Here is a 23,275-nt window from a genome sequence, read left to right as displayed (position 1 = left end):
TCCTACTTTAATTGGCTTTTAAATCAATGGACCATTTTTGTCTTTGGAAGGTATAGGCTGGTAAGCTCTCAATAGCCAGTAAGACAGAAAAATACTCTGGCTGAAACACTGTTTATTCATGGATGTTATGAAACATGCTACAGAGAAGGAAAAGGTCTTGAGCCAATTTGAGACACCCTGTTTAGAGAGGCGAGAAACAATGGATCAATGAGAAGATAGTTTGGAAAATGAAATGATCAATTTCTTTCTCAGAAGCCCCGTGAGCCCCGTTCTGAGTCAAGATCTGAGAGGCAGCATGGAGAAAAAGCACCAATGCAAAAGCGTGGCTACGCCATCACACCTGGGTGAAACTTGCCCACCTGTTGCTGATGTAGGAAGGATGGGTCTCTTGGGCTTAGTCCCACATATCGATTGGCTTGAGATGTGCCTGAGGCTGTGTAGGCTGATTAAGGAAGAACAAAAACAAAGATAAAAATTGCGAACTATCAAATGAACAACCTGTCCACGCAAAAGAAACCCAGAGAAGTGGGACTTGCAACCAAAAAAAAAAAAAAAAAAAAAAACCAAAACACAATGTCTTTATTTCTCTTCTCTTTCGTGTGAGTGAATACCACTGATATAAATGACAGTTGACCTCAAGTCGACTGGTTTATCCCCCTCCCCAAAAATCTATCCAGTAACCATATCCCATCCTTTGGTGTGGGCATCTCACACATGCTCTGGTTACAGTCTTGCAGGAGTACCAAGGACTGGCTAAATAGAAGGGTCCCTTTCCTAGATGTACCTTCTTACCAGATATTGGTTGTCTAATAATGGGATAATCAATGATGGTCTGTGATTCTAAATGTAAAAGCAGACTGAAAGTCTGTCAGGAAAAAGTGAAAGCTTTAAATGATGGGATTTAAGCAGATGTGCTTGACGATATAGGATGAAAAATGTCTTGCTGAAAAGTCTTACTAAAAAGAGTATCTAATATTATTAACATAAAGGAGAAGGCTATTTTATTATATCATATAGAATGAATTAGCTCAGTATTTTATTTAATGTGAAAATGACCTTAAGTTTGATAGAACATGTTTCTGAAAAAAATCATTTCTTTTCCATAAGCACAAAAAGTCAATTTTTTGTGATTGGTCCAGAGAGGGAGTTGACATATGGTGAACACTCCTTAAATTATTACGGTCTCACCTTGCAAGTACTTTTTGTACAGGTACTTTTTGGTGCAGAGTGAATTTTTCAAAGAAAACATCTCCCTAGTCCTGAAGATGTTTGTTCCTTTTCACAAAGGAAAGGACTAACGTATCTTCCCAGCATTAAGCAATCTCATTGTTCCATGTCAGAATAAACAGAAAAACTAAATTTTCATCATTTATGTTACATGTATAGGTCTGAAGAAAGCTGTAATATTTGGTCTAAAACCATCAGATTAATGAGGAATCTAGACATTAATTCTTAAAAGGCGTTTTTAAAACGAATACATTAATTCTGCCATGTTCATTTGGCCCATTGAGGCTTTTTTAGGTCAACTTTTTGAAACAGTGAAGATGCTCACAATTCACCTTTTAGTTATTCCTGAATGAAGGGCTCACGCAAGAGCAGCCCTAAGCAGCCAGTGGCCCCTATTCAATCTCCAGACCTCTGGAATTCAACGCACACCACTGAAGAAGAGCCTCACCCTTAGAGAGTGGGCGCCAAGTCTGTGCTATTCTTTCTTTTGAACCACGAGAAAGAGGTTTCCTTGGCCTCTGTGTTTTCCTTAATTTTTCTGATTTATGAATTCAATGGCTCATTTCTCATCAGTGGTGCCTGGGAAGGTGCAGCGACAACTTTGTTTATAGGAAAGAAAAATGACTCCCTATATCGCTTTTGTGCAGGAGTGGGAAATGGACTGATGCAGACATCTTTATACAACCAAAACATTCCTTTGAATATTTTGTGATTTTACAAGTCAAAGAAGATCTCTTTTTGATCAACCTGTATGTGTGTACAAGAACAATGCATTAACAAACAGGCTGACAGTACTCCCATAGGTAAGCTGTGATCGTTTCGGTCTGATCTTCCCTTGAATCTAATCTATTAATGTCAATATAAGAGTAGGTACCAGAAGTTTCTGGAACTTTCAACTACTTAAAAATCTTTGTTTTCTATTTGCTTTTATTTACATTGTTGACTTTGTTTGCTCAAAGATGCCCAAGGCATCCACTTTTAAAATTTGGATGTAATATTTTAGTGACTGTAATGTACATAGCTAACCTGTAGCACAAAGGATTCTTAGTCTTCCTTGACTGGGTCTCATCCATCTGTGCATTCAGGGAAGTGTTCACTAGTGTAGGACCCTCTATCAACAGACCAGTTACTGAGAATTAATGATTACTGATGGGAATTACAAGCTTGTATGGTTTTATTATTTGATGGGGCCTCATGAATTTTGAGAAAGAAATGCTGAGTTCACTGTACACTCCAAGTATTGTCCGTTTTTCTTGTAGGGTTCCTTCCTAGTCTTTCAGAGGCCACAAAAAAAGAGCACTTTCCAATGGCCAAGAAAGAAAGAACCAGGGGTACTTCTAAATCTCTGTAATTTCACACAGGAATTTCCAGAGCATAGGGATTTTCTTGTTCTAAAAATGAAAACAGAAGCTCTGGATTTAAGATATATGTATAATTGACGAGAAGCATGCTAATTCCTCCTGACTGGAATTTTATCATTCCACTTTACCAATCTGTACACACCAGCTCCAGTTCTAAAAAGCTGGCAGTTTGGATGAAGCCAGTTGAAAAACTGTGTAATAACTCCTTGTGTACTTATGAGTACTCTATACAAAGAAGCAAAGGAATCATTTGGGTTATTGGTATGTGCTATGTAAATTCACTGGCTAAATCTCTGACATTTAAAATGTTATGGCCATGCTAAAAATCATAATACCTGATGCACCATAATAAGCTAAATAATCAAAAAAATTTTTTAAAAGTTGAAGACAATGAAAGCGCAGGTAGCTTACATGTGCCTAATACTAAACTCTGAAATGTTTTCCCCACCCAACATTGTGTGACTGTTTCTCACAATGACATAACCTGCAGTGATGTAAACATGCAATTATCTTACAGAGGTACTGATTCAGCCTGCCTCATGAAGGGGCTTAATTTCTATAGGAATGCTCCAATAACTAACGATTATCTAATCTCTCTTCGGGTGATATAAAAACCTTGCACACTGTTATGTTATTCAGTGCATTTTCAATGTATACCTTGAACAAGCAGGCATGACTTATTATTTTTGTTATAGCTATTTACTCAAACAAATAAGCTTCTCCCTTTTCAAATAGGATGCACTGAGTGAAATTTGATAAGAGAGAGCTTGTGAGAGCCAGGTCACATTCATGCCTGCTAGTTCCACATAAATGAGAAATCTCCATCTGGTCGGGTAGCTGGAAAAGTTGCCGTGTTTTCCACCTTGGATCAGATATCCAATGGCGCCTTTGATGGACATTTCTCATTTCCTACAGAAATACTTACTGGTTGCTGTAGGTGAAGCTGCCTCACCTTCAGTGGATGTAGTGATGGGTTTAGTATCTGTCATGGTCAGGGTCACAGGTCGCACTGCACTGGGATGGGGAGAGGGTGCCAAGACAGGAGTGAAATGGCCAGGCACTTTCCCTACTACTTGACCACTGCTGTTAGGCTACAAAACAAAAACAGAATGCCGGGTGAAACACTCCAAAAGGCAGTCGTCTCGTCCAACAACTCCACTCAGCACACTCAGCTGAGTGGACCCCACGTGTTGTGTGCAACCGCCACACAAGCTCTCTCAGATCTGAGTCAGAGAGGCTCGTCAGTGGTTAGTAGTCATAAGAAGCAGCAGCATTTAAAAGAAAGTCTTCAGCTTCAAAGCATTTTATATAGGTTTAGTCATCTTTACAACACCCCGAAAGCCAGGTAGAACTGATCCTTCCACTGAGTTGGACAGAAAACTCAAGTGGAGACTTCAATGCTGAGCCCGAGGCTAAAATAGAAGTCCTTACTGAGCTAGTGAGAATTAAAATCAGTGCTACCTTCTTATCTGCTCTTCATGGTCACTTTTGGCTTTCAGAACACAAAGTTTACCTAAATGATGATATCACTGAGACAAGGAAGACAAGAATTTCTAGGAGACCAAAGGCATCAAACTCAACAATTCCCATCATTTATAGTCAAGGCCTATTCTTTGGCATACAAAAATGTTAGCCCTTGCTCACACACAGGTGCACTCAGAAACACACATCAGGCAATTTCGATTCTAGAATCTCCACTCGACTTGTGACGATTTACTAATATAAGCAGGTAGAATGATATTTTAAACATTTAAAATTCCAGGGTCCACACAAGGATATAAAAAGCTGAACTAGGTCCAACCCTACACCTACAAATAAAAGATTTCCAACGTAAATTAAAATGTGCTGAAGTGAAGCAGAGGGCAATCAAATATACTCTGCTTTTTGAGTTACTCTTCCATTGCTGGGCATGGAGAGTTACACAAAACATTGATTGTTGACATTTGTGAGAATTAAAGAGAAAATCCGCTAGGCAGTGATAGAAAAGATATTATTATCTGAGTTTTAGCCCCAGTACAAAAATAGTGTCCATAGTGGGAGACAAAATTCTAAGGGTACACTGTTTGAAGAAATACTGGAATGTATTTTTCTAGACAGAGAATGCTATTTTTAATTATGCTCATGCTGGAATTCACCAGTACATAACGTACATAACAATTTGCTATGAGGGTGTTCTCCACAAATATTTAGTCTTTATAATCTGTACCACTTTTAAAGTCAAAAAAGCAATAAAACAGAATATTTATCTAAGTGCCTGCACATAAATTACAAGTAGACATTTCTTTAAAGAAAAAGATAAACAGCTAAGAACACTTAACTATTAGAACTTAGAGACATGAAGTAAGTCTTAGTTGGGTGCCTCAGAGGCCACATTATTTATTCTATAAAGAAAATGAACTTTTGAATATCCTGAATATTCATCATGAGTAAATTAGGTATTTAAGTCAGGAAAACTGACCAGATTTTTTCCCCCTATGGAGACCTAGGAGAGAGTTATATCTTAGACTAATTTTATTTAAAATATTCCATTAAATAGCATGACTGTCTCACTCTAATCGGTGTAGCAGCAATGCAATTAATCTCCAAACTGCTGTGGGGAGGACAAAGCATCTCAGTTGCTCTACTTAACAGTCAAAATCAGTGCAGCCCTGGAGGATACTGGAAAGGAACAGTTGACAACAGGTCAACAAGTACTCATTTTTTCCTGATTTTTAGAGCTAAAAAGGTGAATATCAAGAGCCCTATTTTGAAGTGCAAATTACCTGGTTTTGAGTTGAAGCTAAACATCAAAGCAGATATAATGTTCCTGCAAAAACAACTCTGCAGTTTATAATAAAGACCCACTTTTCCTTTCAAAGGGAAAAAGCAATTTGTTTCTAAAGAAGACCATCAACTTTTGGTTATGCGACCACTGCAAAAGACTGCTTTATATATCTCCCCCAAGAAAAAGAGAGTGATCATGTTTTATCACTGGTAGTACATTCGATGGTAAAAAGCCTTTCTGTATATTGTGTTCACCAAAACAGTTTGACAGTACCTACCTGAGAGCGTGGAAGAGAAAAATAACAATATTGTCAAGAAAATGCTGCCACCAAATATATTACCTTGCCCACCCTGCAAGCTTTGTCTACTGGAATTGAGTTGACATAAACCAACAAACAGATGTTTCTCTCATTTAAAAAAAGTGAAAGTGACAAAGAAAGAATTCCCAAGCCAATATAGACAACTTTCCTGAAACTCAGGGTCAGAAGAATGGAAGGGTTATTTCTTTTCAGTTTTCTGTTGGTTCAAACAGATGAAGCTACACTATAAAGCTTCTCTTTTAAGGTTGTTAATAGATGAACTTTCATATTGTAGATATGAAAAGAGAGACATCTTATCTGAAGATGAACAGCATTAGGAAAGGATTATCCTACTTATAGTACATTGCTCCTATTATACAAAATCCTGAGAGGGAATTTTTTTTTTTAACTGAGATGAGAGTAAGATGCTTCTCAGAAGCTGGGTCTTTACCTTGAAAATATGAAGAAAAACTGAGAACAATATAGGCAGATTATCACCTAACATGCCCTCTTAACTTATAAAGAAATTGAAATATACGTAAAACAAGCACTGAATAATTAAAGAAATGCAGAACACTAAGGCCCTGATTTTGATTTGCATAATTTTTCCCCTAACAGCGCCTAATTAAGACATCAGTTAAAAAAAAAAAAAATCCAATGGAACTCTAAGATTTTCCACACTGAATTAACGTTAAGGACTTTTAATGGATGTCTTAATTAGACTTTGTTATTCATGGAAATTCTACACAAATTAAAATCAGACCTTGTGTGCACTGTTCCCAGCTGAGTCTAGCAAAATGCTCTATGGAACTGAGACTTTTGAATCCATGCTCTGACAGCAAATTTTACTTCTAAATTGATATACCAAGATCCTACTGTTTTACTTAGTAATTATTATTACAGTCATTAAAAGTGCTACACCATTTGAACATTTTCTTCTAAAATACAAATCATTTAACTTTAAATTCAAATTCAAGAACAGTATACTTAGTTTAGTATTACTAGTCAATGGAGCTAAAAGTACAGGTAACTTAATTTTAAGTAACCCAAATAGCGCTGGATATGTTGTTACTCACACACACACAAAAAAATCAGAAGGGACCATTTTGCTCCATGTTAACAATTAAATTAAGACCAAAGGGATTTTTTTTTCAGATCTTTCTTTGTTAATTCTAAATTAATATGCACATACTGTTTACTGGCATTTTAGTAAATGAACAGCATTAATGACAGAACACTTATGAAAATCCCACAGAGCATTAAAAAATGTGATAAGAAGTGGACAGGAGTCTTGGAGGTAAAATAGCAGAGCCAAATACCAGACCATAAGATCGAAATTACATTACAGATTTTGGATATTATGATGATTGATAGACCCAGCTTTGGCAGACTGTCTACTTGATTGTGGAAAATCCTCTTATACCAAATCCCCATGAAGTGACCTCTCCATAGGAGAAACCACATGTTTAGGGAATGAGGAAGGCACATGAGTCACTACACTTATACAAAGAATCCTTAAAGCCACTGCACAGTGTTTACCATTATAAAAATTTAAATTAAAAAAAAAAAGACTTCTGGTAATGTCACTCATTATGAAACATAGTCATGTCTGAGCAAAGAATATTCAAGTAGTCATCAAACACTGAAAATGTTTACATTACCAAAGCTTATTTTAATACCTAATAGTTGGTCTATAAATACAACTGTAAGGTCTTTTGTGTGTGTTTATTTTAGCTCATACTTCGCTTCTGCCTGAAATAAGCACTTTGTCTCTGTGTCAAACCAGGTATTTTAGAGGTGTGAACTCCAGCTCAGAACATTTTTGTCAGTGGACCTTCTGCATTAACTTTCTCTTCACTCAATGAAAATCCCAAAACATCAAACCAAGAACATCTTCACAAATGTGCCCCTTCTTTTGGGGCAACACACTTCCTACCTGTCATTCAGCCACCTTTCAATAAAAACTTAGTGAGTCACCAAGAAACTTCCTGAAGATGGATTTCAAAAGCTTGCTGTTCTGCCAGACACACTAAGTAAGCTTCAGGGCTTACCGTTAGACCTGTGCTTTAATTCTATGTTCTCTCTCATTTTTACCTGGCTGGTTTGCGGACTTGATGGGTCATACGAAGGTACATAGTTCTTCAGAGTATCCTGAGGATTCAGGTGGGGAGGATATCTGATTGTTGGATGAGAGAAGTAGCTCGATGGGGCTGGAGGGAGAATAGCTTGTGTTGGAAATGGCAACGGTGAGGGTGGAGGTGGAGTCCGAGTTGAGATGACTGCAGGAGACAGGAAAGGAAAGAGGACTTATTAGCTGTTGGCCATACTGCTCCGTCCCAATCCTACAGAATCCTGGGAAACTATACAACCGAAGGCTCTTCATTTCCTCCCTCTGATTTAACCAAACTCTCTTAAAATAAGCTAGTCTTTTACCATTATCCTCCATGCCAGGACTGCTAAGCCCACACAGATATCACCTCCAGTCTAGGGAACGAACAATCTTGCTTTCTAGATCTATGAATGGTTTAAAAACAAGAAGGTTCTCTTTTATAGGTGAAGCCAATAATTCATAAAATATTTCTTTAAGCAAAGTTATTTCCCAACAGAACACATTCTTTGATTAAAAAGTCTTTGTCTCCTAAGTACAGACCAAGTCACAGCATTAAGTAGAGGGCAGGGGACCCACACATTTTTTACCAAAATTCAAAACAGAAGTGTACTCCAATTTTAAGTAAATATTTTGCATTATTTAGAAGGGAAGCCAATAATTAGTAATGTCCTGAATAATTACCTGATCATTGTATAAATGCATTGGAATATTTGAACATAAACCTGGGAACTCTTTTTTTTAATGTAAAGGTTCCTTTTAAAACCAAAAGAGTTCTATTTTCTTCCTACTCTAACTTTTACTACATGTAGCTCAAAAGACATTATTGAGATAAGACCGAGAACAAAACCCTCAGAAATGCAAATTTAAACTTTCATATAGGCATATTAACTTACCCATAAATCACATATTTTATAAAGAGAAATAATGTACAAAACATATGTGATGTACATAATGTTTAATTTTACTGTAATTTTTCAAAATTAGTGTGATCATAATTTACTATTTAGTTTTTAAAATAAAATGCTTAAGTTTAAAAATGGGGAAAGAATACAATTGCACAATCATTATCTCCATAATGTTGAATTTGTACTTTACATAAGTACAATTTAAGAGTATCAACCAGTATATATAGAAGTGAAGATTAACTGTCTATTTCTATTTACTATTTTGATCCAGATCATAGGAAATTTATATGATAAATGTTTAGTGTTTTATGAGACAATGTAGCAAACAATATGAAAAATCAACTCCTTCCATGACCTATAAATGAAAATCATCTGGAATGACTTATCTCCAGCTTTGTAATTACGTACAAAAAAAATTACCCTTAAGGGATATTCCTTATCTTCCCCAAAGAAAGCTTTTTCAGAAGATACAAGAAATTTAAAATGTACATCATAGAAGAATCATAAACTCAGTTTTATGGTCACAACTCTGCTCCCTGAATGTTCAGGGAACTCAGAATCCTCTGGATTGTTGCTACAGTACAGATTCCTAGGCCTAACCACAGACCTACTAGATGAGGACCTCCAGGGGTGAGGCACCAGAAAGTGCATTTTAAACAAGTGCCCCACGTAATCTTTGCACACACTGAAGTTTGAGCACCCTCCATCAAAGGGATGCATTTCAGAGAACAATTACATATTTCTTAAAACAAAACTCCTTGTTGAAATACTACTTTATTTAAGAAGTATACACACTTGAATGTATAATTTAAGAAAATGCCAACGCCTAAATTAAATTGCACATCTTTTGACTTAGTGTTGAAGTGCTCTTAATCTCAGCTCAATTTAACCACGGTCTTTACTTATATCTGTACACAAACCCTTGGAGGATATATACATAGCTCCATCATGGGTCCTCTGGGCTTTAAGATCATTTGGCATCAGTAGCTTTGGAAGAGATCTCTTTTGATCTGAACTGGTACATAGCAAATCAGAGCCCAAATCTCTGGGCTCCCAAGTACTTATGCTCAAATAAGCTCTGGCTGGCCTGATACAAACTAGATAGAATGCAGAATTCCCAATGAAAGTAAAAATGGCTACTTTATCAATAAAAGTCATTCTAGTCCTTTAAAGAAAGAAAAGCAAACTACAAGGCAAAAAATGTTTCCCTTCATTATGAAAGAATTCATACATACATGCATGCATACATGTACATTTATGTATTCCTTGCCTAGATATTACAAAGTCTTCCTAATTGCCTTCTTTCCTCCAGTCTTGCTCCTTCCAATATATCCTGTATAGTCTCAAATTAATAATTTTTTTTAAAAAATATCATTTAAATCATAGAACTTCTCTGCTAAGAATCTTTCAATGGCTCCCTACTGCTTCAATAATAAAATCCCAACAACTTCACAGGTTTGTACAGACCTCAAGTGCTTTAAGACCCAGTCTTGCTGCACTTCTTTGGCCTCATCTCTGGCCACTCTCTCCTATTCAGGGCACATTTCAACATTTGCGGATCCTTCAACATATGGCAGTTCCTTGCTGCAATGACCTCTACTGCATTGATACACGCTGTCCGCTCTGCCTGAAATGACCGTCCCCCTGGCTTGTTCCTTCTTGTGGTGAACTCACTCTTCAAACTTCAGTTGAGAACACACCTCTTCCAGGCATCTAATCCTCCTCCAAGAATGTAATCCTGTTCATATTCGATGCCTGGCTGATGATATGGTCCCTCTCTCTCCCCACTATGCCATGAGCTCTTTAAGGAGAGAAACTGTTTCTCATGATAAGGTGCCTTCCACAGGCCCTAATATATTACATATTGAACATATATATGGTAAAGGACAAAGGTGGAAGGCTTATCTAGATCTCTCATGGTTTATTATGTAAAAATGTACTGTTGAATTTTTTCCAAATATTAGAAATATAAACACTTTAATCAGATATCATAATAAATGGGTGATTTGACTTGTAACTCAACGTTACAAATGTATGAAATGGTTACTGATTTTTTTCATCTATCTTAGCAGTACAATAAATAAATGTAAAAAATTTTATATACCACAGCTGACTTGTATATTCTTCTCTTAATTTTATAATTGTCTTAATGATAGCACTGAAGGCCATGCATTTTTAAGTATAGGGACAATACATATCAATATATATCTATAGACCAAAGCTAAGAACTTTATTATAAACAGATGTTATATCCCTTGAATAAAGGTTTAAAAACTAGATTCAGTTTTTTTGAAGAATAAAGAGTTGTCTCACCATAAATTTAAAGCAATAAGAGTATCACTATAAACATATTTTTTTTTATATAATAAACTTTCTCCACCTAAAATTCAGACTACTCCTCTCTAGGGTTTAAGAGCAATAGGTAAAAAGTATGGAGTATTGCTTATGAATTATATCTCATTTTTAATTTTTAAAGAGGATTTAACATTAATTGTTCCTCAAAGTATAAATGTGAAGTATTGGATTCTTTTTCCTATTTAAATTATGATATTAAACATAATATCAAGTGTACTAGCCCACAGGAAGGATTCATGTATATGAAATAATTGTCAAAGAAAAGTACTTCTTTTATTTTTCTGATTAATTTTACTCCCAAATAAGTAGTTAAAATATTGATTTCTGTAGAGAAAATAGTATCTATGGAAATAGTGTCTATATATCAATGCTACTGGAAATACTCAAACTCAGCAGCATACTTGAAACTCCATCTTTCTCTTAGTAAAATATATAAAATTAGGACCAACCTGGAAGCTACTGTTAAGATAACTATATATTTTCTTATTTTTTGCGACTGTAATCTTTCCAATACAGGCAATTTAAAAATACATTATGCAGATGCTATTTAATTGTATGGCTTTAAAATCTTTCCTCGTATATTAATAAAAATTTTTTGGATCAGATTACGACTCTCCCTCTTTGGTTGAGAAAATAGGTCACCTTAGCTATAAGGACAGAGTCTTGATCCATCCTTGAGGGTTTAGGCTCTGCAAACAAGAGGGAGGTTTCTCTTCTACGCTTGAAACTCCTTACCACTGTGTGCAACTCCAGGTATTCCGGGATGGTGGTGCTGGGGGAAAGTGCTCAGTCTTGGGGAGGAATCTTGTGGAGATGTAGAGCTGAACAATGGCTTTTCAGGCTTCTTCATAGTAGTCGGAGAAGACATATCTGCAAAGAAAGAGAAGAAAGCCCAAGCTTTACGACTTTCTTAAGCTACAAGGTTCACATCAACCTAGTAAGAGATCTCATTTTCCAACATTTTATGATTTTTGTACTTTTTGCTCTTTTACAAAATACATACTGAGTGTCAAAGACCCAGCTACGTTGGAGCTTTGAAATATCTGAAGCTATATTTGAATCTCCACTGAAGCTAACCCAAGGCTTCATTAACAGTATCATCGGAATTATTCTGACCACTAAATAAATTTTGAACTTCTGAACAACTAAGCATCACGTTTCCCTCGGTCCCTTGGTTCACATCAAGGTCTTTTTTAACCTCAGCATTTCATTCTTAAATGTATATAATTCAGGGGTTTGTCTTTTGACCGACTGAAAACAGAGAGAAAACCTGGTGCAAATGTGAAAAACAACCCTTGAGTATGCTGGTAAGTATAATCTATCACTGATTTAACATCTTTTATGGAAAACTCATTACTTGTTTAGCAAAAAAGACATTCCTTAATTTGTTCATTCTGCAAATATTTATTGGGTTCCTCTATTTGCCAGGTAAAGGGAGGATGTTACAAAAAATAAAAAAGTAATTGCTGCTGTAGGGATATTCACGGTCAGCGAAGAGAAAAATGGTAAGAGGAAAACGGTTGTCAACAGTCGAGAAGGAGAAAGTGTGTTGAGAGCAGAGGTGCTGTGGTGTTTGTTGCTACTTCTCCAGCCTCACTGCACAGGGGCAGTGATCACCTCAGCTTCCCCAGGTTAAGGATGGTGCCCCCAGTGACACCATGTTTAAAACATGGATGGGGGTGACATTCCCAGAAGGAGGAAATGTTCCAAAGGAGGGGGGCATGAAATATGTAAGCACTACACATAGTCTGTGGAGTGGTGAAGTACAAAGATGAGAGAGGGAGCGAACAGCTGGTAGGACCCACACAATGAGGGGTCTCAGATTTCATGTATAAATGTCTGAATGCTTATCCTGATAAGAAAACACTATTGATGGGCAAAATAGGATCCTATTTGCTGTGTAGAGCAATCCCTCCAGAAACTACATGGAGGATGAATTAGCTGAAATAAAGACTGTAATCCTGGATACCACTTAAGAAGATAAATTAATTACTACATTCATTCCATAGATATTTACTGAAGGTCTAGTCTAGTGTAGGCCAGACACTGCGCTAGATACTGGGGACACAACTGTGACCTAGATTTGGCTTCAGCCTCTATAAAACTTGAAATCTAGACAGGGTATACAGATGAGTTAAAAAGGAATTATAAAAAGTGCTATGACAGGAGAAGTATTCAGGGCTTCCTTCATTCATTCATACCACAAATATTTAATACTGCCAAAAGACAGATATGAGACTTGAAATAAGAGTAGAGATAGAGCTAATGCAATAATAGATATTTCAACAGAATTAACCCAATTCAATAAATAACTAATTTAGAAAGTCATCATCTTGGGTGACCATGAGACTGTACCATACAGCTAGTTGGAATACGGAATTCAGGACAGAACTCCAGTTGGTAAGGAGAGATGTGCCCTTTTTCCAACACCTAGAGTAATGCTGATTTTTACAGAGGTTTATAAATGTGTAGTAAAAGGTTCCAAAAATCACATGAGCCATGAAGTTTAGATTTCTATTATCAAAAACTTTAAATATATACACAGGTAGACAGAATAATAATGGATTCTTCTTCAGTACTCATCACTCAGCTTCTTCAACTATTCAATTATTTCATCTTTACCCCATCTATACTCCCTCCCCCTGCATTACTTTGAAGCAAATCCCAGGCATCATATAATTTCACCTATAAATATTTCAGTTTAAGAAATATTTTCATATTTCTTCTCATAAAAGGAGAAAATTTTATTAAAAGAAAAAAACCCCAAGACTTTATCACACATAAAATATATATATACAATTTGCATTTTTAATTAAGAACTTTTTTTTGACATGAGAAAAAATCTTCATGGTGCTACTAATATAAGAAACTAGGTATCACTGTTTTACCATTTAAAAAATTACCTAAGCTCTGGTAAAGGCATCCAATAAAATTAAATATATGTTTTCAGCACACTGGCATGTAAAGAATACATATGCTACTGTAACTACAGTAGACATCATAGTCTACAAAAAAATGACAGGCGTACTTGTAGCCGTAAGCTACAATTTGTGACTAACTGGCTGTCACTAACCTATCAGAACTTTGATGAGTCAGTGTACCATTTCCTTATATCTTTCTCAAAAAGAAAAAAAAAAAAGAAAGGAAAGAAACTTTTACTAACAAAACCACAGCAACTAATGCTGCTATATATATATATATTAAAAAAAAAGCTTTTTAAACCATTTGAAAAATAGACAAAGGAAGTTCATTTCAGCTAAGTTACCTTAAAAATGCCAAAAATAATATTTGACTCCACTTAAGAGCTATCTGATTTTAAAAGGTAATACACAGGGTCTTCCATGGTGGTGCAGTGGTTAAGAAATCCACCTGCCAATGCAGGGCACACAGGTTCGAGCCCTGGTGAGGGAAAATCCCACATGCGGCAGAGCAACTAATCCAGTGCGCCACAACTACTGAAGCCCGTGCACCTAGAGCCCATAGCAACAAGAGAAGCCACCACAGTGAGAAGCCCGCACAGCACAACTAGAGAAAGCCCATGTGCAGCAACAAATAAATAAATTAAATAAATAAATTTATTTTTTAAAAAAAGGTAATACACAAATATAGGTTTTGGCCTGCTGCAAGTTAATCACAGACATATAGATTGTTAGAGGTGGAAAGAACCTCTATAACATCCCTCACTTTATAGATGATGTAATAAGTTTCCATTCCAAATTTTTAATTTAAAATTAACTCTTAGAAAAAGAAACTGGTAAGCTTCTATTGACACTCTTATGCTTTACTTGTGCTTCAATATAAATTTTGAATTAAATTAACGTGGGTAAATGAGTTCCTAAAGACTCCACAGTATAAGTAATAAAGCATATACTATACATCATTTAAAAACAATTAAATATGACCAGAGTTTGGGAAGCAGAATGAGTGTCATTCTAGTTATGTCATTTCTGGAGAAGATCAACCAAGACTATTGCAACTACTACAACTATTTCAGAATTTTCATTAAACCCAGGCGAATTCACATGAGCCTCTTTTCATAAAGGGCATATAAATCAGGGGTGTTTGTACAGAGAAATTCAACAATATAGGTGATTATGTAATTTTTGAGAAACGAAGCCTTTGCAATTTCTTAGTCAAAATGATACACTTGGCTTTACTGGGTAATTATTACAGGTCCATTTATTTTCTAGTTCTCTTTAGGCATACACTGAATAATAATGGTACCTTCATGTTATAAACACAGAGAGGAATTATAGAGGCCAACACTGCAGAAACAAAATAAGATTCACTCTTCAAATTGTAAAAGGGGCAATAAACTGCCTTCTTTTTAAACAACAGAATTAGCTTAAAGTAAGTAAAAATAAGAATGGGAAGGTCCACTGTCCATACTGAAACAGTTTTTTTTTAAGAAACAGATAAAGAATGGAAGTATTAGAAAGTAGGCTTAACTGCCTTTGTTTTCCCACTAAATGAAATTAACCTTGGGCTCATTAATCAATAAAAATATACTGCTATACAGCCTGTACAAGGCACTAAGTACTTAAGGTGACACAAAATGAACCCCCTACCCCCTCACAAAGAAAAAAAAACTCACTGGCCTGAAGAGGGAATAAAAATAAAAGGTCAATTATCTGGGAGAAATAAGGGTAGAGTTTCTAGCTATTGCATTTTAAGCATGAATCAAGCTCGCATTGTTTTTATTTTAATTTTATTTTGAATGTCTGAAGTCCAGTAGACCTCAAGCCAGACTGAAAAATGATATCGTTGCTATTTTTAATGCTCTAGTATGCTACAGAAAAAATATGTTTGAGGAATGGATATATAGGAAAGATGTTTTTACATGACCTTTCTGTGGAGAAAAACAAATGTCATGCTTTTCACAATCTAATGTCCTTCAAGCAGGAAAAATCATACATAAAAAGATTACGCTGAAAATAAGTTGAATAATAATAAAGCTGAATAATATGTAAATATACAATAAGTTGAATAATAACACATACATATTAATGCATAAGTTGAGTAATACATGAAATAAAGAAGTTGAAGAGAGAAGCCAGATGATAAGAAAAGGATTAGCTGGTGTTTTTACTGGTGGGAAGGAGGCAGGAGCTGCTGGTGGCGGAGGAGAGGGAAGCAGAGGACAGTGAGGGCTTGAAACCAGGCAAAGATATTTAAATATGATTTGGAAAGCAGCACTATATAAATGAATTGATTGCCAAAGGGAAAACTTTCCAAAAGCTCTTTTTTTTTTCCATTCCCCAACTCGGCCCATTTGATTAAATGGTTAAATCAAGAATTTCCTGTCTCTTCTCTTTCTTAAACATTCCTCATCATGGTTCATCATAAAAACAGTAGCTGGAATCATGTCCTTCAGAGGATATCTTCTTCATTCTAACATCTAATATGGTACCACATTTTTACTTTAATCTTTCCTTATTATTCTATTTTATTTAAACTTTAAGCTAATTTGTTTATGGCCTCCTGGAGGAGAAGGGGGGCCAGAAGGGATGTGCTTCTAACTCTGTGCCTTTCCTAGCATAGGATAGTCCCTTGGGCTAGAAAATTGTTTTTCTGCCCTCTTATTCCATTTATAGAACAATATTTTATCCACTGAACCAACCTGATTTACTTTCTCTTTAAGTAATCCCTCCTAAAGAATTTTGGCGGTCTAGATTTCCTTAATGATCTTATGATTGTGTCTTATATTATTTGATGGTTTTTTCATTATTATTTTGCACTTGTTATATCCATAGCATGCCTATATGTATGCTTAAAAAAGTTGACTAGTGGCTTACCTCCTACAGAAGATGATTTTATCAAGGGCACAAAAAAAATGTGGAGGACAAGATCATGCTACTCAGGAAAAGAATTTTTTAAAATCTAGGATTAAAAGAAGGTAGAAGAGGTGGAGCAGACACCGTGTCTAGGCAGTTTATTTTAGAATCTCTTGCATGTGAAAGAAGCTATCTGGGGGAATGATAACCAGTAGCGTAGGATGAGTGAAATAACCACAGTCAGTCTATCTTAAAATGTATGATGCATGAATAGATACCACCAGATGAGAAGGAACTGAATGCAAAGCAAAGAGAGAAAACAAAATCACTGAGCTTCTAATAAGTGTGAGAAACTAAGGAAAGGCATCAAGTTCAAGATGTTAAACAAGACCACCTGCTCCCTGCCCTGGTGATGCTTACAGTTCAGCATTAAATACAAAACTTCATTAAATAATTGCAAGTGTGATAATACTGGATTATGGAAAGGATTCTTCTTAATGGCAAAAAATTAGAGACGCTATCTTTTTAAAGGAGATTCACACTCATGGTGCTCGTCTTCAGCGTCTACACCCATGTTTAGATTTATAATTGGACAATTAGCTATGGCTTTAGAAACCAATTGCGTAGTTAAATACATAATAGAAGACTACCATGTAAGAAAAAGTTCACGTAGGTTACTTATATAAGTCAGTTCATTTAGACTTAAGCATGCCTTTAAATAAGTATTTTGCAAAAGCAAGTTATCACATAATTTTTACTAGCCATACTGTAAGATTTTTTGGCACTCTGACGTACATATATCCTAAGCCCTGATGTGTCATTCATTTCACTGCAACACTTCAAAGAGATAAAGGCTTAAGCAAATAAAGAGTTAGATCAACTCATCTCCCAACAACGTAATTTCATCTACAAAGGAAGAGCATTGCTGTGAAACACAGCGTATGTACTCGACTAGTCGGCAGCTTGCACAAATGGCGCTCCAGATGTATATCTGTTCAAGTCAGCCCAAGGCAACAATTTTGATCAATTCTAATGTGATAAAATGCTGCAGGGAAAGTGTGCAGAAATGTGTTTACGTCAGCCCTTAATTAAACTGTTGTTCACTTCCAAAGAACCTTAGGAAACACTAATGAGACATGAGTTTTGGCAATTTCTTCATCAAAGCAAAGACCCCTTCCTCAGTCTGTAGCAACCCGTCATCCAAGTCGCTCCCGGGATAAATGTCACATGACACTCCAATCAGTTAGCCACCTGTAAGTAGAACTTCACTGAAGTCAACTAGTGATCTAGGGCAAGCTCCAACAGCTACCTCAACACCTGCCTGTCTGGGGCACCTGCTCCTTTTTCACATATAGGAGAGCAATATGTTAGCTTTTCCAATATGCTTCAGCGGATTAAGGTTACAAATCGAATTTCTATCGCCTACGTAGAAAACACATCATTTTCTTTTTAAAAAAAATTCCTATTCTTCTTCCCTATATGACACTTACAGCTTACAACTATTTGAAGTCGATTACGTAAGAGCACACAAGAATTCTTGAATTTCTATGAAGCTGTTCTTTTCAGCATAGCATAACACTAACTTAAAATATATTAACTGTGCCATTCCTATGATTTAGAAAAACATATTTCTATCTAGTTAACAAAGAAGCAAATTGCCTCAAAATCTTTTAAAATACCAATCCTTTTACATCTTCCTAAGTTGTCTTTCTTATTTACATGTCATACTTGTAAACAAGTCTAAAAGAACCCTCTTGATACAAATCATCACTTGCCGACTTCTCTTATTTTCCAGTATTTAATGTTAAGGTATATTTTATTATGAGGTGCTTAAAAAGCTATAATCATTGTTAAAAATGTCTTCCTTATTTTTTACATTATCAAGCTGCTGAGCAGATGTTACAGGATTCTTTTTTTGCAGAAGAAAACTCAAGGTGCAATGAAACTTTGGTCCTTTGGTATGAGCATGATACAGATCAAAGAAGAAAAGTGCATGTGTGGGAACATTTAGCTTAGGGAGTCCAGGGACGAGGATTTGACAAGATTTCATTATATTGACAAGTCTTACTAACTTAATACCCCTCATAGTTTTCCAAGTTTCTTTATTTTTTACAGGTTTTAGACTTCTCTAGATTTTAAAGAGCTTTATAGATTTTTAAAAACTCTGGATATAGAAAAGCTCTTCAGAGACCAAACTCATTGGAAGAAGGCAAAGGTGGTTAACACACCCGTTACTCCATTGAAACTCTGTCAAGCAACACAAAACAGACTGACAAGTGAACGTTAGCTAAACTGGGGAATTTCTGCTTTCCATTAAAATGTTGGGGTGAAAGCTGGACGACAACATGAAAAAGGAATGACCCATCTGTATAAAATAATAACGCTCTTTATAATACATGAGATAATAAATGAGAGGCTACTAAAGCTGGTGTGTGGGACGAGTTCAGGAGCTGGAAATCTGATACTTTTACTTCAGGCCATAAATCCGGAGTCAGTCCTGAGACAGGGAAACAGCTTGGGCCCTGAGCCCAGAGGACAAGGAGAAGGCAGGCAGGATGACTCTGCCAACTGAGCGCTGAAAGAGACCCAGGCTTCTCTCCCTCTGTTTTTGCCTGGGGGTGAATTGTGTGCAGGAGAGGAAAGTTTAGAGGAGAGGCTATTTATAACTGCATAAATGTTATATAAAATACTGCAATTACCAAGCACAGAAGATCCCGGCCCAGAGCTTTGATGGATTTATTTCTATTGTTTCCCTGTGGGGAACCATACGGATCCTTACTTTCCTAAGTTTTACCTGTAGATAAAGGACCTATGTGGGGATACAGCCACTGTGGAGAACAGTATGGAGGTTCCTTAAAAAACTAAAAATAGAACTACCATACGACCCAGCAATCCCACTACTGGGCATATACCCTGAGAAAACCATAGTTCAAAAAGAGTCATGGACCACAATGTTCACTGCAGCTGTATTTACAATAGCCAGGACGTGGAAGCAACCTAAGTGTCCACAGACAGATGAATGGATAAAGAAGATGTGGCCCATATATACAATGGAATATTACTCAGCCATAAAAAGAAATGAAATTGGGTCATTTGTAGTGAGGTGGATGGACCTAGAGACTGTCATACAGAGTGAAGTAAGTCAGAAAGAGAAAAACAAATACCATATGCTAACACATATATATGGAAACTTAAAAAAAAAAAAAAGGTTCTGAAGAACCTAGGGGCAGGACAGGAATAAAGACTCAGATGTAGAGAATGGACTTGAGGATACGGGGAGGGGGAAGTGTAAGCTGGGACGAAGTGAGAGAGTAGCATGGACATATATACACTACCAAATGTAAAATAGATAGCTAGTGGGAAGCAGCTGCATAGCACAGGGAGATCAGCTTGGTGCTTTGTGACCACCTAGAAGGGCGGGATAGGGAGGGTGGGAGGGAGATGCAAGAGGGAGGAGATATGGGGATATATGTATATGTATAGCTGATTCACTTTGTTATAAAGCAGAAGCTAACACACCATTGTAAAGCAAGTATACTCCAATAAAGATGTTAAAAAAAAAAAAAAAAAAGGACCTATGTGGGGAAGTGCCTCGAGGGATTGAGTCTGTAGGACAAGAAAGGAGAGAGACCAAGTAGGGGTCTTTACTTGAAAGCTTTGCATATTCCCTGAGGTACCCTCTCCATTTCCCCATTTCCTTCACAATAAAATGGGGCTCTCTCAGCTCCTGGGAAGAAAAGATGTACTGTGATGCCCAATGGTTTAAATGAAATGTAAATGACAGAAAAGAGGTGCATGGGTAGAGTCACAAGGCCATAGATTCACCGTTCTGTAAAGATATTTCAGAGGACATGCTTCAAAATTGCTTATAGAGCCATGTGCTGTGTCTAAATAGTATGGATATGACAGTGGAGTTAAACAAACCACTCAGGCACTGCTAGTGAGAATATAAATTGATAAGACCTTTCCAGATTTTGTGCCAGTATTTATCAAAAGCCTTAGAAATGGACATAATATTTAACTCAGGAATTCTACAGTAGGAATGTATTTATTCCTTTAACAAAATTTCATTGAGCATCTATGTATTTGGTGACTTAGTGCCAGACAATATGCCAGGTACCGGGGACAATGAATAGAACTAGACAGGAACAAAATGATCAGATTTAAGTACAAAGATTTGTATGCAACGATGTTCACTGTATCTTTATTAACTATATAAAAACTTGGAAACTATCTAAACATCCACAAGTAAAGCAGACCTTCAAAACTGTAGAGTAGAGCCAAAGGGTGGCATACTATGCAGCATTATAAACTGGAAATTGAATGACATGGTAACATGCTATTATATTATAAATAAAAGACCAAAAAAAAAAAAAAAACCGAAAAGAATTTACAAAATAGCATATATTGTATAAGCCCAATTTAGTGCAAAAATTTTACTTGACATAGAATATATAGGATATGCATAGAAAAAATATATAGAAAATAGACTGGCACATAATATATCCAAATATTAACATGAGTTATCTCCATGTGATAGAACTACAGGTGACTTTTATTTTCTTGTTTATATTTGACAATTTGTTTTTCAAATCCCCCACAAATAATATTTACTTTTATAATAAAAAATGGTAAAATACATATTTGGAGAAAAATTATTTTCTTTTCTTTTCTTTTCTTTTCAGTTCTTTTTCAAAGGAGAAAACAGAAAATATGGTAGTCTTCATGTTAAATATATGAAAATTCTTACTTTAATCTCTGAGTTATTTAATCTTAACTACACAAGCATATTACTACATCCTTGAGCAATGTGAAACCTTTTGTGATAATTTAAGTCTCTCTATATAGTATATTCCAACCCAAGCCTGTAAGTAGCGTGTTTCTACAAGTCTCTGTTTATCACAGCTCTATTTAAAAAAAAGACTCCAGGCTACACCAACACCCAATACTAAGTTAAAGCTCAAAGCCCTTTGAAGCTCACGAACACCTTCCTGAGACATTAAAAAAAAAAAAAAGCCTTGAATAATGAAGAACAATGCTAAAAGAGTGAATACTGAATAAATGAAAACTTATTTTTAAAAAACACTTCAAAATACTTTTGTCCATTAAGCAATTTCATTTCAACAGACAGACGATGATAAAGTATCTTGAGTAATGTCAGAAAATCTAATTTGAAAGGAGGAAAAGCACCAAACAATTATGCAAGATTTGGAGTATATTTTAGATGCTTATTAAATATTGGCATAGGTAAATAGTTGCTATTCGCCATGCCTCTGGGGAGAACCTCTTGGCTATAGAGGCTTATTAGTGTTAAGCATCTGAGAGCCATGGACTATAAAATAAAATCAATACTGTAACCTTAACTGTAAAAGTCAGAAAGATACTGGAAGAGTTCTAATTTAACAAGATTACAGATGACTTTTTAGAGAACATTTGGGGAAAAGCTATGCATTTAGCAACATTTTTGCTACAAGACATCTCAAGGTTTAGGTTGTTACTAATGCTGTTATTATACATGCTGGTAATGGTTAGGGTTGATTCTACTGATGTGTTACTTTAGTGGATTTACAGGAAAGTCCTGGAAATGATCTGGAACTTATTTCAAATAAAATCATTAAACTTAGGTAGTAAACTAATTGCTTAGGAACAATTATGATTTGATGTGGTTTAGTGTAGCAGACAAAAAAATTCACGAAAATTTTAAGGTCGTCACTTTGGCAGCTCAATGCAAATATGATTACTCTGCACAATATTCTGTTTCTTTTAATGGAAAAGTAGTCAAAACTGGTATAAGCTGTAGTTTTTAAGTTCAGTCTAAATCTATATTTCTCCTTTAACAAATGTAAATGAAGAAAAAAAGAACATCCTGTGAATGAAATTACTATGATGGCATATTTATTATCTTAATGGTTTTAGAAATCACGTGAAATTGATCAGTAACAAAACCTCTATTTAGTAATGGACCAATTACATTTGTGAGATAATGTCAATGAAACAGAATATTGTCACAGGATAATGGTCTCCTATTGCTATATCCCTAGTCATTTAGAGAAAATATAAATGTTGCCGTCTGGCTGAGTCATTTATTTTCAAAGGAGGAGACACAGATCCCATAACAATGGTCTGTTATAATAACTCAATCTCTCTCAATCATTTGTTGTACCAGAATGGTGCAGGACAGGGCTTGTATTTGTAAGAACTGCACATTCCTCAGGTATAAGGCAAAACATATGAGGCCTCCAAGCACCTAAACAGCCAATTTTCAAGTTATTCAACAAGAGCATTTAAAATAAACATCTAAAAAATAATTTAGGAAATGGAAAATGTTCAGAGTCTTCAAAAAGATTCATGTTAATGAAAGCTCAAAGACTCAAGTATTAAAGATCTGTAAGTACTCTGACTTCAATTAATTTAAAATCCAGAACATTAGAACACAAAGGAACCTTACCATCCAACTTTATCTCACAGATGAGAAAACTCA

General features: G+C 35.8%; 1 protein-coding gene across 11 annotated transcripts in view; it reads right to left on the bottom strand.

Moving 5' to 3' along the window:
* Nucleotides 1–23,275, bottom strand: part of NFIB (nuclear factor I B) — a 236,432-nt gene that overhangs the window by 30,030 nt on the left and 183,127 nt on the right. For 6 of the 11 annotated variants that reach the window (XM_036854911.1, XM_036854914.1, XM_036854915.1 and 3 more), the window contains exons 7-10: nt 11,756–11,890; nt 7,745–7,929; nt 3,514–3,679; nt 360–442 (exon numbers count right to left, since the gene is read on the bottom strand). In XM_036854911.1, the coding sequence (XP_036710806.1) occupies nt 360–442; nt 3,514–3,679; nt 7,745–7,929; nt 11,756–11,890 (569 nt within the window). The remainder of the gene's footprint in view (nt 1–359; nt 443–3,513; nt 3,680–7,744; nt 7,930–11,755; nt 11,891–23,275) is intronic. The other 5 variants (XM_036854920.1, XM_036854917.1, XM_036854921.1 and 2 more) reach the window with 2 other exon arrangements.

The sequence above is a fragment of the Balaenoptera musculus genome, chromosome 6 (assembly GCF_009873245.2).
Source record: "Balaenoptera musculus isolate JJ_BM4_2016_0621 chromosome 6, mBalMus1.pri.v3, whole genome shotgun sequence".
Lineage (NCBI taxonomy): Eukaryota > Metazoa > Chordata > Mammalia > Artiodactyla > Balaenopteridae > Balaenoptera > Balaenoptera musculus.
Note: the sequence above shows the minus strand (reverse complement) of the source record. Positions and strands in the feature narration are given on the sequence as shown.